The 14631-nt window shown below is 50.4% G+C and overlaps 1 protein-coding gene across 3 annotated transcripts in view; it reads right to left on the bottom strand.

The window, feature by feature from the left end:
* Positions 1 to 14631, bottom strand: part of jag2b (jagged canonical Notch ligand 2b) — a 116018-nt gene that overhangs the window by 20329 nt on the left and 81058 nt on the right. Inside the window, exons 7-12 of one of the 3 annotated variants that reach the window (XM_056294397.1) lie at positions 13142 to 13261; positions 10774 to 10887; positions 9666 to 9779; positions 6406 to 6519; positions 5330 to 5376; positions 2903 to 3076 (exon numbers count right to left, since the gene is read on the bottom strand). In XM_056294397.1, the coding sequence (XP_056150372.1) occupies positions 2903 to 3076; positions 5330 to 5376; positions 6406 to 6519; positions 9666 to 9779; positions 10774 to 10887; positions 13142 to 13261 (683 nt within the window). The remainder of the gene's footprint in view (positions 1 to 2902; positions 3077 to 5329; positions 5377 to 6405; positions 6520 to 9665; positions 9780 to 10773; positions 10888 to 13141; positions 13262 to 14631) is intronic. The other 2 variants (XM_056294398.1, XM_056294399.1) reach the window with 2 other exon arrangements.

Below are 14631 nucleotides of genomic sequence, written 5' to 3'. Positions count from 1 at the left end.
TTCATTCCTCTGTATTTGCTACAGTTCTGCACATCACCCTTATTCTTGAAAATCGGTACCAGTATGCTTCTTCTCCACTCCTCAGGCATCCTCTCACTTTCCAAGATTGTGTTAAACAATCTAGTTAAAACCCCACTGCCATCTCTCCTAAACACCTCCATGCCTCCACAGGTATGTCATCAGGACCAACTGCCTTGCCACTCTTCATCCTCTTCATAGCTGCCCTCACTTCCTCCTTGCTAATCCACCACACTTCCTGATTCACTATCCCCACATCATCCAACCTGTTTTCTCTTTTTCTTCATCCATCAGCCCCTAAAACTACTCCTTCCACCTTCTCAACACACTCTCCTCGCTTGTCAGCACATTTCCATCTCTATCCTTCATCACCCTAACTTGCTGCTCATCCTTCCCAGCTCAGTCCCTCTGTCTAGCCGATCGGTACAAGTCCTTGGCCACCTCTCTCTTCACTTTACGCTGCATCTCCTTGTACTCCTGTCTACTTTCTTTCATCTCTCTTACTATCCCACTTCTTCTTTGCCAACCTTTTCCTCCGTATACTTTGCTGTACTTCCTCATTCCACCACCAAATCTCCTTGTCTTCCTTCCTCTGTCCTGATGACACACCAAGTACCTTCCTAGCTGTCTCCCTCACTATTCCTGCAGTGGTTGTCCAGCCATCCGGCAACTCTTCACTACCACCCAGTGCCTGTCTTACCTCCTCCCTGAACTCCACACAACAGCCTTCCTTCTTCAACTTCCACCATTTGATTACATTTGAAGTGTGCATTAAAATAAAAAAAGATAATTTTAAAGGTGGCAAACACAATGGTCAAATGAGAGCTAAAGACAAAGGGGAGTGAAGTTAAATGAGAGGGAGAGCAGAGTAGCTTAGACTGGCTTACTGGTAGCACAGATAATATCACACCTCAGCAATAATCAAAGGTAAGTGGTCATGCAGATGAGCCACCGGAACATTCTCTAAGCTCATCAAGGGAATCTAACCTTCGGGTGCTGCATCTCTACTCTGCCTAAACACAACACACCGGTAGAAAAACGCCCCATTACGAGGTCGGCTCATGTCTGACGTGGTATTTGGCAACAGTGCCAATTATACTTACTCTAGTCCAACATCACGCGGAGTATCAGACATAGTGAATGATCACCATAGCAATGCAACTTTTTTATTTTATTTTTGGATTTTCCCCCTTTTCTCCCCCCCAATTGTACTTGGCCAATTACCCCACTCTTCCCGAGCCTTTCTCCCCAGTCACTGCTCCACCCCCTCTGCTGATCCGGGGAGGGCTGCAGACTACCACATGCCTCCTCCAATACATGTGGAGTCACCAGCCACTTCTTTTCACCTGACAGTGAGGAGTTTCGCCAGGGGGACGTAGTGTGTGGGAGGATCATGTTATTCCCCCAAGTTCCCCCTCCCCCCTAAACAGGCGCCCCCACCAACCAGAGGAGGCGCTAGTGCAGCGTCCAGGACACACACCCACATGCACCTTCCCACCCGCAGGCATGGCCAATTGTGTCTGTAGGGACGCCCGACCAAGCCAGAGGTAACACAGGGATTCGAACTGGCGATCCCCGTGTTGGTCGGCAACGGAAGAGACGGACACCCCAGCAATGCTAATTTGTAATATTAGTAGGACATCATGATGCCACTACTACTACTTTCGGCTGCTCCCGTTAGGAGTCGCCACAGCGGATCATCTGTTTCCATCTCTTCCTCTCCTTCCTTCATATAGGACATCACGATGCTCAACTTATTTATTCATTAATTACACATTAAGACCCCCACCAGAGGCCACGGCAACATCTTTTCACCATTTCTGCATGCTCCGATAAAGAACTTATGAGTGAGAACGTCTCAGTTTCTCTAAACAGAACCCGCTGTGCATCAGCTATGGTTTGTACCCACTGCCATTTAAGGTGCTGAGCACAGAGGTGGGCATCGGGCAGCGAGTTGGGTCCTCCTCCCCCTCACACACACACTAAGTTTAGTTTCCTCTCAGTGATGGGCCAGATCTATTTACTCTATCCTACTTATCAGCTCAGCTTAGAGGCTGGGAAGGTGTTGAGAGTTATGTGCTGGGTGGGAACGTGTGTCTCAAGGCAAGAGCCTCCCATAAATCTCGCAAGCATCACCTCCAAACCACCACGTCCACCGCAGGAGACCCGTTTCCTCTCGAGTAGGCTGCAACTTGCAGAGCTCAGAAAAGATCTAACGGCATGGCATCAAATGTTAACTACCACGCAGAATCAAGTCAGGGCAACCGAGTCTACCGGCTGAAGAACAAGGGGTTTCATATGATTTAATTTATAATATATATTATTCGTTTAATATATATAGATGTAATCTAATTCAGATCTGGAAAATTAAAAAGACGCCTGCAGTGCAACAACGGAGCTGTTGTAGTCCTCGAAGAAATGCGATGAGACAAAGATAGCGGTTTGCCGCTGGAGAGGATAAATGTGCCCCGTGCCATCGCGGGCGGTGCAGTTCTGTAGTAACGCCGGCTGGAATCCAGCATCGCCCCATTCAAGCAGGCTCGTATTTATAGTCCAGACACTAAATCTGGATTGGCTGCCGCCCAGCAATGTCCTCTGTTCAGGGCCCAAGGGAAGCAATGGAGTATCAATTTCCTCAGCGCTAACCTATATTAGCTTCAAACAGCGATGTCGAAAAAAATGAAATTAAAAAAAAACAAAAAACAGTGCAAGGACACAAGACACATCACGTTGTCGGTCCTTTATAAACATCGTGTACAGTTTGCAGAACGCAACGCGGCCTGTCATTGACGGTGCCACCAAAAGGGGTATCATCAGCAGTGAACCCGGCGGCCAGTTGAGCCATGACCGTCTGTCGCAGTGGTGTGTGCAGGATGAAACTGACCTGACACAGCTGCCCGGAGAACTCCAGCGGGCACTCGCACACAAAGCTGTCCGCCGTCCCGTAGCAGCGGCCGCCGTTCTGGCACGGCCCGCTGTCACACTTGCTCTGCTGGATTTCACAGCGAGCACCAACGTAGCCTGGTCGGCACTGGCAACGGTAGCCACCGCCGTCCTGCTGTGGGGCAAAGAGAGGGAGAGGCAGAGAGAGAGAGAGAGATGGATGAAGCAAGGGAAGCCAGAGAGAATAAGACATCAGAAATACTGCATTTACCAGTCAATTACTACTTTTTTTGGGGGGGGGTTCCCCCTCCTTTTCCTCCCCAATTGCATCCGGCCAATTACCCCACTCTCTCTCCCGGTCGCTGCTCCACCCCCTCTGCTGATCCGGGGAGGGCTGCAGACTACCACATGCCTCCTCCAATACATGTGGAGTCACCAGCCGCTTCTTCTCACCTGACAGTGAGGAGTTTCACCAGGGGGACGTAGCGCATAGGAGGATCATGCTATTCCCCCCAGTTCCCCCTCTCCCCCCTGAACTGGTGCCCCAACCGACCAGCGGAGGCGCTAGTGCAGCGACCAGGACACATACCCACATCCGACTTCCCACCCACAGACACGGCCAATTGTGTCCGTAGGGACTCCCGACCAAGCCGGAGGCAACACGGGGATTCGAACTGGCGATCCCTGTGTTGGTAGGCAACGGAACAGACCGCTGCACTACCCGGACGCCCCCATTTTGTCTTCCCTTTAACGGCCAAGGTGAAGTGAAGTCCGGTGAATGTCCACATTTTAATAGTGCAACTAAAAAGTATAAAAAAAGAAAAACAAATATCTGAACCCCAGGGTCAGAAACCGAACACCTACCCAACAAACAAATACCCGAGCATTCTTATACTCGGGTCCAGCCCTAGGTCCCATGTAGTCTGAAAAACACACTGCCTGCTTTAGCTTTGGTCTGAGGACGCCATTTTTACAAGGGTGGACGTGTTTCCTGCTGAGCTGACGGCACACGAGCTGCAACGGCTCCAACAGCTCGTTTTTAGTTCTCACTGCCTGGCGTAGGTCAGGTCAGCGAAACCACCGGTTTCAGCTTTAAGGAACTTGTGAAATGGCGTTAACAAAGGCCGTGTTCCAGTTCAGCGACCGCACCCTCTGAAGGCCACATGTGAAGACCGGTTACGTCACAGCGGCGTGCCAAGGCCGTCCCGTTCACAAGGTTTCCTCAAACGCAGCCGAGAAACGTGGCCTTCATTCGTCAGAACATGAAGGACACAACCTACGGTGGCCCTGAGGGTCAAAACACAACGGCATTTCAGAAGACGGCTGTTTTCTGACAGACGGGGACGGACAGAAAAGGATTCTGTCCAACCCCAAACGAGAAGTGCTGACCTACCTCCAGTCTACGGTTCTACCCTTTCCCTAATCTGAAACGCCGCTGTGTTTTGACCCCCTGGGCCACCGTACACAACGGATGGATCCTCCGTGGCCCAGCCTATCCCAACGTTCATTGTGCGCCGGGGATTGGGTTTTTTCCCCACAAGAAAATGGCGTCTCTAACTTCAGCAGCAGCCGACGATGACACTTTTAATGTAAGTTTCGGGTTTCAACTCGGATGAACAGCTAACGATACAAACCTTAAATAACTAAAATGTTCATTAAAATAAGAGTTACTGGACACTACTGATGCCAACGCTGGTAAAATGGTCATTTTTGGCCCCATTTCCACTACCATTGGTCCACTGCAGCTGTTGAGGTTGCTAGGCAACTGGAGCGGCACTTCAGGACACAAGGATAAGGGCGGGAACAGCTGGTAACGCAAATAGGAAATCCTCCGTAGACCAGACTATCTCATTTGACTACACTCGGTTCAGCCTTCGTGGTCTGCGAAGGACACGCCTTATAAGGATGTGGTCTGCGAAGGACACACCTTTGTAGACCGCGTCCTTCTAAGGATGTCGTCTGCGAAAGACACACCTGTGGTCTTCAAAGGACACAAATTTGCAGACCACATCCTCCCAAGGATGTGATCTACGAAGGACATGCCGAAGGACACGTCTTTGTAGATCACGAAGGGTGTGGTCTACGAAGGACACGCTTTTGTAGACCACGTCCTTCAAAGGATGTGGTCTGCGAAGGACATGCCTTTGTAGACCGCGTCCTTCTAAGGATGTGGTCTTCAAAGGACACAAATTTGCAGTCCACGTCCTCCCAAGTATGTGGTCTGCGAAGGACACGTCTTTGTAGACCACTTCCTTCTAAGGATGTGGCCCCCGATTGCTGTGCGGACCACCGTCTGCCCCCCTCAGTGCACTGGGTTCATGCTTCGTGGTTGTGCAGAACGTTTCAGTGATGTTTGGTAGTTTCCTAGGTGACGGCTACCAGCGTGTGACCACGTAGGATCTAAAGAAAACTAATGTGGAGTCCATACCGTGCACGTTCCTCCATTGTGGCACTGACCGCTGCAGTCACTGGTATCTGAGGTGAAAGCAGAAAGGGAAAAGCAGATCAATTATTCATGAAGAAGGTAAAAATAAACTTATCATCATTGCTGGCCATGTGAGGTTTACACACACACAGAATTTGGCTCCGGTTTCACGGCTCTCAGTGTATTTTTTGTGTTTTTGGGGAGGGTTTCCCCCTTTTTCTCCCCAATTGTACCCGGCCAATCACCCCACTCTTCCGAGCCGTCCCGGTCGCTGCTCCACCCCCTCTGCTGGTCCGGGGAGGGCTGCAGACTACCACATGCCTCCTCCCATACATGTGGAGTCACCAGCCGCTTCTTCTCACCTGACAGTGAGGAGTTTCACCAGGGGGACGTAGCACGTGGCAGGATCACACTATTCCCCCCCCGGTTCCCCCTCCTCCCTGAACTGGCACCATGACTGACCAGAGGAGGCGCTAGTGCAGCAACCAGGACACATACCCACATCCGGATTCCCACCTGCAGACACGGCCAATTGTGTCTGTAGGGATGCCCGACCAATGCGGAGGCAACACGAGGATTCGAACCGGCGATACCCATGTTGGCAGGCAACGGACTAGACCGCCACGCCACCCGGACACTGCCTCTCCGTGTACTTAACATAGAATAAAAACACTACAACGCAACAATCTTCAGATATATACACAAGGATGGACTTCTACAGGTGATGACTGGATGAGCCACCATACTGTGCATCTACAGCACGGGGCGTGAAGAGGTTAAAACGAAGACTGGAAATACATTAGTTGGGTCCCGCAGAGCAGAAAGGACCAGCGGAACCTACAGAGCAGGCCTGGCATGCTAGTGCAGTCACAGTGGCAGCGTGAAGCTATAGTTTGTGGGGGGAAAAAACAGGACAGAGATGAATTCCCGCATCTAAGGAGACAGAGACACTAGAAAGCATCCAAGGGTTTGTGTCCAAGAAGTGAGACAGGACTATTGGGGAAAGAAAAGAGTAAGTCACAAGGAGCCCAGTGTAAGCAGAGAAGAGCTGAAGTGGTGGTGAGAGGATGGATACTGACTGATGTCACAGTTTTGTCCGGACCATCCCCGGAAACAGCTGCAGAGATATCCACCAATCAAATTTTTGCAAGAGTAAGCATTCAAACAGGGCTTCCTTGCACACTCATTAGCATCTGTGAAGTCAGAGAGTAGGGGCAGACCAAGTCCACCAAATTAGGACAGAGAGAGACAGAGAGATAGAGAGAGAGACAGACAGACAGGCAGACAGAGACAGACAGAGAGGGCGACAGACAGACAGGGAGAGAGAGAGCGAGAGACAGGGAGAGAGACAGACAGGGAGAGAGAGAGACAGACAGGGAGAGAGACAGACAGGGAGAGAGACAGACAGGGAGAGAGAGAGAGAGCGAGAGACAGAGAGAGAGAGCGAGAGACAGGGAGAGAGACAGACAGGGAGGGCGACAGACAGACAGGGAGAGAGAGAGAGAGCGAGAGACAGGGAGAGAGACAGACAGGGAGAGAGAGAGACAGGGAGAGAGAGAGAGAGCGAGAGACAGGGAGAGAGACAGACAGGGAGAGAGAGAGAGAGCGAGAGACAGGGAGAGAGACAGACAGAGAGGGCGACAGACAGACAGGGAGAGAGACAGACAGGGAGAGAGGGAGAGAATGTGAGAGGTGGAAAACCAGTGTTTATACAGAACACATTCTAACATTTGGATTGTACTGCATACGTTTAATAAACACATGTTATATTTGTTCTGTTGAGAAGTAGAAAACACTGTGTTGTCATACTTGGCAACCAGGGTCGCAGCCGAGCACGAGCAACAGACACACAACCAACTCTGACGCGGGCATGTTGTTCACCGCACACCCATAGTGTACAGTGAACATGACCACATATCAGAACAGCAGAAACGCTGACACATGGTTCCCCCCAGCCCACAATAAAGCAACACAAACACAACAACACACACCCAGAAGTACAAGAACACACATATACATCATGTCTAAACTAAACAAACAAATAAATAAATAAATCCCTGTCCAGGAGAGTGAACACCAGCCAGGATGACTGTCGCCACTGCCGGTCTGCATGGGCTAGCAGTTAGCTTAGCCTGCCCCGCTTCCACGTCCTGTCAGACCGCCCTCGGTGTGTCCTCCTCGGGCACAGCTCCAGGCAGGGCCGTGGTCCCCGGACCCACAGGGCGCAGCAGACCAGGCTCTCCCAGCTGATCCAGCACCAGCTCTCCCAGCCATCAAACCAAGACAAACTTAGACGCCGACGTGGGCAAAGACGTTGCATGGACGCTGCTGGGTGAGGCCGCCGCAAACGTGAATTTGCACCGCCATCTTCCCACACCGGAAGTGGACGGAAAGAAACCATGACAGCGAGGCATCCCATAACCTACGCACACAGGCGTGTACACACCCCGTCCACAAAACCAGGTGATAAACTACGACACACGGGGAAACCTGCTAGGTGTGTTGCATTTAATGGCGTACTGCAAGAGGCAGTCTACACAACACATGGACCTCAGCGTCAGGTTGGGTGTCACCGCCACGACTTACTGCCGACGTGGACGCCGTCCCAAACCATTTCATGTCCATGTTGATTAAATGATCCCCCAGTCTTTGTTTACTGCCAAGAATGTGTCCCCATCAGTGGCGTCCTCCTAGCGTAGCGTAACGACAACCCTGTAGTATGGTCCACTGGCTTTATCTTGCATTACAGTGTTACGGCTTCCATGGCCAAACCGCATGACTTACTTTTACTTCTGGATCCCCCCCCCCTTTTCTCCCCAATTGTCCATCCATCCATCCATCATCTGAACTGCTTACCCTGCTCTCAGGCTCGCGGGATGCTGGAGCCTGTCCCAGCAGTCATTGGGCGGCAGGCGGGGAGACACCCTGGACAGATAGCTAGGGACAATTGAGTACGGCCGAGTCACCTGACCTACATGTCTCTGGACTGTGGGAGGAAACCCACGCAGACACGGGGAGGACATGCAAACTCCACACAGAGGACGACCCACCAAGGTTGGACTACCCCGGGGGCTCGAACCCAGGACCTTCTTGCTGTGAGGCGACCGCGCTAACCACTGCACCACCGTGCCGCCCTCTCCCCAATTGTATCCAGCCAATTACCCCACTCTTCCGAGCCGTCCCGGTCTCTGCTCCACCCCCTCTGCTGATCCGGGGAGGGCTGCAGACTACCACATGCCTCCTCACATACGTGTGGAGTCACCAGCCGCTTCTTTTCACCTGACGGTGAGGAGTTTCACCAGGGGGGACGTAGCGCGTGGGAGGATCACGCTGTTCCTCCCCAGTCCCCCGAACAGGCGCCCTGACCGACCAGAGGACACGCTAGAGCGGCGACCAGGACACATACCCACATCCACCTTCCCACCCACAGATACGGCCAGTTATGTCTGTAGGGATGCCCGACAAAGCCGGAGGTAACATGGGGATTCGAACCAGCGATCCCCGTGTTGGTAGGCAACGGAATGGACCGCCCACGCTACCTGGATGCCCCCAACTTCATTTATAGCTGTAACAGTATTGCAGCTGTATTTGTGTTGTCAGGGGGAGAATTCAGCTGAGGGGGCAAAGTGACCTTACTGACCCCCAAGACCCCCCCCCCCCCCCCACTTAACGCTAACGCTGTTGTCAACCCACTTAACAACAAGTAACACGCCGTCCCCTTTTGTACCTCTACATTCTCTCACTCCCCCTGCAATGACCGGGGGGGGGGGGGGGGTTGGGGGGTACTGCTGAAATATTTAGAGGGGGCGTCCTCAGGGAGCCTGGCACCGCTCGCCTGCACACACACCTGTCCTCCAGTCTGAAAGCCGACACCCCCGCGCACACACGAACACAACACACCCGGCCCGCACCCCAGGTAACATGCTGCCGGGGGGGACGGCGGCCTGTAAACCGAGAGCCACGCTGGTAAAACGAGACCCAACTCTTGGGTCCCTCCCCCCCCTCCCTCCCCGCCCCCCTCCTCCTCCTCGGCCGTGTTTACTGGCGTCCTGGCAGCGCTCCAGACACATCCTCCTACCAAGTTGGGAGGTGTACACAGAATCACATGCCACCATAACACATGCCACCATCACCGACAACCCGACAGCCTCTGAAGTTACACACGTTATGGGCCACATGCGGGGGGGGGGGGGGGCATCAGTACATGATCTCCTGCAACAGGTTCCAGGTGGAGGGCAGCCAGTATGTGTAGCAAAACATTAATTCTTGAAGGTAACCGTGTGTGTGTCTGTGTGTGTGTCTGTGTGTGTGTCTGTGTGTCCACATCATCTCTCCTTACCGATCTGGCAGGTCTTCCCCTCCCACTGCGGCGGGCACACGCACTCGAAGCCATTTTCTCGATCAATACAGGTCCCGCCCTGGGCACAAGGTCTGGAGGCACATTCGTCCATGTCTGAGAACAAACACACACACTCACACTTAAACCCTCTGCTCATATGCATTTCTGAGCAAAATCTGAATAAACTGATCCGATACCCCCCCCCCCTTTCTCCTCAATTTTACTTGGCCAGTTACCCCACTCTTCTGAGCCGTCCCGGTCTCTGCTCCACCCCCTCCGCTGATCCGGGGAGGGCTGCAGACTACCACATGCCTCCTCCCATACGTGTGGAGTCACCAGCCGCTTCTTCTCACCTGACAGTGAGGAGTTTCACCAGGGGGACGCAGAACGTGAGAGGATCACACCATCCCCCCCCCCCCCCGAACAGGCGCCCCAACCGACCAGTGGAGGTGCTAGTGCAGTGACCAGGACGCATACCCACATCCGGCTTCCCACCCACAGACACGGCCAATTGTGTCTGTAGGGACGCCCGACCAAGCCGGAGGTAACACGGGGATTCGAACCACCGATCCCGTGTTGGTAGGCAGCGGAATAGACCACTATGCTACCCGGACGCCCCCGACATTTATTGTTATCTGTTCACTATTCTTTTCCAGTGGCATGGAGGAGCTGGCTGGGGGAAAGGAGGAGCGGGTGAAGGATGAACGGTCATGGCACCACAAGCATGAGGTGGGAGTAATAAGGCTTGCTCAGAAGGAGGCCTATGGAGGGCCTAATCAGAGTCAGTGTCTAACCAGCCCACCCACCCACCCACACACACACACGTCCATCACCAAACACTGCCCCCTAACTCTTTGAATGAAGAGAGGTAGCCATCTGCAGCTGAAGCTTATTTGCTATGGCAGGAGAATGGGAGCTGTGGCTCCATCAGTGAAGATTCACCTCCACCTGCTCAGGGAGGAAGTGGAGTAAACACTGGAACGAGGAGGGGCATTAGGAACGCAGCAACAGGAGGGAAGCGTCTATGATCAGCATGGAGGCGCTACACGGAGGAGCAGAGGTTGTTCTACAGACATGCGAGGAGAGAGCGGGTCGACAGGCCACTCACCGCTGGCACAGGTTGGGCCTTCCCAGCCAGGTGGACAGTGGCACTGGAACCCCGAGGAAACCTCATGGCATGTGCCCCCATTGGCACAAGGGTTTGAGGAACAGGCGTGCTCCACTGGCAGGGAGGGAATGTTCAGAGCGCACGTTAGATTCCACAGAGTGAACACCTCACGGGACAGTACATCTTCAACCTGCGCCCCATGTTGAAGCGTTTTAAATGACATTTCCAACAAAACTGAAATCTCACTAAATCATAACTGTACGGATGGATGTATAAAGGATGAAGCTGGGCAGTGGGAAGGGACACAGCAAAGTATGAAGTATGAAGTTACTAGAGCAAATATTACTTGCTCTGGTAACTTCATACTTCATCATCATTGGTGTTAACTCTAACTGTTAACTCTGAGACACATTTAGTTACAATAATAATAATAATAATAATAACTTTATTTATCATATAGCACTTTTCTTAACAAGTTACAAGCGCTTTACAAAAGAAATAGAACCAGACAAGGCAAAAATGAGAACAAGACCGAAGGACAAGAGCAAAGAGGAGGCAACAACAATAAATGATTAAGACCAAATAATTAAGAGTAAAAATAAAACATATCAAACATTAGTTAAAGAGAAAAGTTTTAAGATGAGATTTAAAAGAAGCTAGAGACTTGGCGTGTCTTAGTTTAACAGGAAGAGAGGGCCATAGCGTGGGGGCTCTAACAGCAAAAGCCCCATCACCCTTTTTGAGAAACCGAGACCTGGGAATAACCAGCAGGGCTCCACCTGCAGCTCTTAAAGGTCGAGGGGGCATATACCAGGTAATAAATCACACACGTATGTAGAAGCAAGACTGTTTAAGGCCTTAAAAGTGAGCAATAAAAATTTAAAATCAATTCAAAATCTAACAGGGAGCCAGTGTAGGGAGGGAGGCACAGGAGTGATAAGGCCATGCCTCCTTGCTCCAGTAATGAGCCGAGCAGCGGTGTGTTGTACCAACTGCAGACAGTGGAGGGAGCTCTTGCTGTTACCAGGATAAAGTATGTTACAATAGTCAAGCCGAGAATAGATAAAAGCATGTACAACTTTTTGCAGATCGGCAGTTGATGAAAATGACCTAATTTTGGAGGTTAGTGAGCTGGAGAAAGCATGACTCAACAACATGCTTGATTATCAAAACTAAGGTTAGCTTAAGATATTACCCCAAGGTTCCTAGCAGCCTGCTTGAGACTACTTGACAGACCACCAAGATTAGTAGCAAAAGGGCTGATGGGATTTTCTGGACCGAACAGAATGACCTCAGACTCATCATTAAATCAATGAAAATTTTGAGAAATCCAGGATTTAATATGAGAGAGGCAAGTTGTGAGATGTGCTAGCCCACTAGGATCTGTGGGCTTTAGGGGCATGTATAACAGAGTGTCATCAGCATACAATTGGTAAAGCTATGATGCACACTGCCTTCTGTTTGAATACAAGGCCGGTGCTGGCTGTTAACCATTTGGAAAAGCTTGTGTCATTTACAACAGCACCACTTCACTGGGAGAGGATACACCGGTTGAGATTTTCAACCAGTCACATCTTTCTGGGCATAGAACAAGTACGTTGTCCCAAGTGTGGCAGTGATCTTGATTCATTTCTTGCCAAGGAGCACTATAGAGTACCACACAGTGTTGTCATCTAGGGTGCAGCCTCACATGTGCCCCTGACCAAGGCAATGGGAAGAAATAACTGGAGTTGGTCCCCGGGCGCTGCACGGAGGCTGCCCACTGCTCCTAGCTACACAGCTAGGATGGGCTAAATGCAGAGAGAAATTACATTTGTATGTATGTACAAAACGACTAATAAAGAATATTCTATTCTGTTTTCAAAATGTGAGGCTTTTTGGATGCATACATTAAACAGTGTATCCCCCCCATATGGGCTCAATGAGGGAATAGATTTAAGATACTTTCTTTGTATAAACTGTAATTATTGATTAGCCCTGGCCCACTGGGTCCGAATCAATGTGTTTGTAATTGGAGCCAAATAACTTATTCATCAGTTATTTCCAATTATCCTATAAGATGCCTATGTCCCAGTTAAATTATGTATATAAGGATGTAATGTAACCTGCCATTTCTGTTTGCCCCTGATGAGGGCAGACAGGGCACTTTTCAGCGTATAGCGTTACGAATTAATAAGAAAGAAGAGCTTAATCTGTGGTCCTTCCTGACTTAATTCTGTGAGTTCTTCAGCAAAACATCAGCGGGCACACAAAAGTGATGAGAAGGGCTGAACGAGACAGAAAGACCATCTCTGTCAAACTAAAGGCTGCTGGGAAATGACTGAGCTCACTTAGACACAGCAGGGTAACACTTCTGCCTCTTTCTCACCTATCTGGCAGGTCTTGCCCGAGTAGCCGTGCGGACAAGCACAGTGGTACTCGTCTGGCTCCGTGTTCATACAGGTGCCTCCATTGACGCAGGGCTGATGGCGGCCACAGTAATTCAGATCTGGTGGAGACAAGGGGGCAGGTGGACAGACGGAAAAAGAAACCACAAAAAGATATTTTAGTAATAAGGTTACCCTTTTTTTTAATCAAATAACTTAAAAGGTCCTATCTGTGATTAACTTGACCATGTAAAATGGAGGTATATTTACATACATAATTGAAGAGTTTGAGGTACAGACTGAAAATAAGCATTTCGTGTCTTTCTCAGCCGACTGACGTTGAAACTATAAGCTCGCTTTATTCCCATCTTTATCACCATTACAGATGTAAACACATTTTCTTATTTTGTTTTTTTTATCCTCCTTTTCTCCTAAATTGTATCCGGCCAATCACCCCACTCTTCCGAGCCGTCCCGGTCTCTGCTCCACCCCCTCTGCCGATCCGGGGAGGGCTGCAGACTACCACATGCCTCCTCCCATACATGTGGAGTCATCATCCGATTCCTTTCACCTGACAGTGAGGAGTTTCACCAGGGGGACGTACAGCATGGGAGGATCACGCTATTCTCCCCAAACAGGCGCCCTGACCGACCAGAGGAGGCGCTACTGCAGTGACCAGGACACATACCCACATCCAGCTTCCCACCCGCAGACACGGCCAATTGTGTCTGTAGGGACACCCGACCAAGCTGGAGGCAACACGGGGATTCGAACCCACAATCCCCGTGTTGGTAGGCAACGGAATAGACCGCTACGCCACCCGGATGCCCCTTCAGATGTAAACAAATCTTACGGTATCAGAAAACAGAAGAAAATTAATTCAGTTGTGTAGTGTTAGTTATTGTATTAAGAGACATGTCAGTCAGTCTGGGAGTGATGGAAGGGTCCAGTCCTGGGCTTTGTATTTCTGAAGGGTCCAGTCCTGTGCTTTGTATTTTGGTAGTAGGGTGACCCTTTTGTTTACTTCTGAACTGAGGATTGTACCTTTACACGAAGCATTCTGCATGAATTCAACAAGAGGTGTAATTATTCCTTCTGGATTCTTCTCTCACCGCTTACATTTCTTTACTTCCACTACAGAAATGTAAGTGGCAAGAGAATAATCCATCAGTTTATCTGAAGTACTCTACAGCTCCTGCATAAGACTGGACCGTGTAGGGTCGATGTTCAAAACTGTGGCCAGTTTTTCACAGGGATGGTCAGTGGTAGTGTCTATAATGTGAATTCCTGGATATTAAATGTTCATCTGCAAATTTCTGCAGCGGTCCCGGTCATATTTGTCGTTAAAGTGTACTGAAGTAGCATATCACATGATGTGGTCAGGCTACATTTGAGAACAATACTTTCCACTCATATCATGGGATGTTTGACTTGAAAGAGAACTTAATTTAATTTTAAATATACCTATTCTAATTATCTGTTAATTCCCCCT

This window comes from Lampris incognitus, chromosome 15 (genome assembly GCF_029633865.1).
Source record: "Lampris incognitus isolate fLamInc1 chromosome 15, fLamInc1.hap2, whole genome shotgun sequence".
In the NCBI taxonomy this organism is placed as follows: domain Eukaryota; kingdom Metazoa; phylum Chordata; class Actinopteri; order Lampriformes; family Lampridae; genus Lampris; species Lampris incognitus.
The sequence above is the reverse complement of the archived record's forward strand: the minus strand, read 5'-3'. Positions and strand labels throughout refer to the sequence as shown.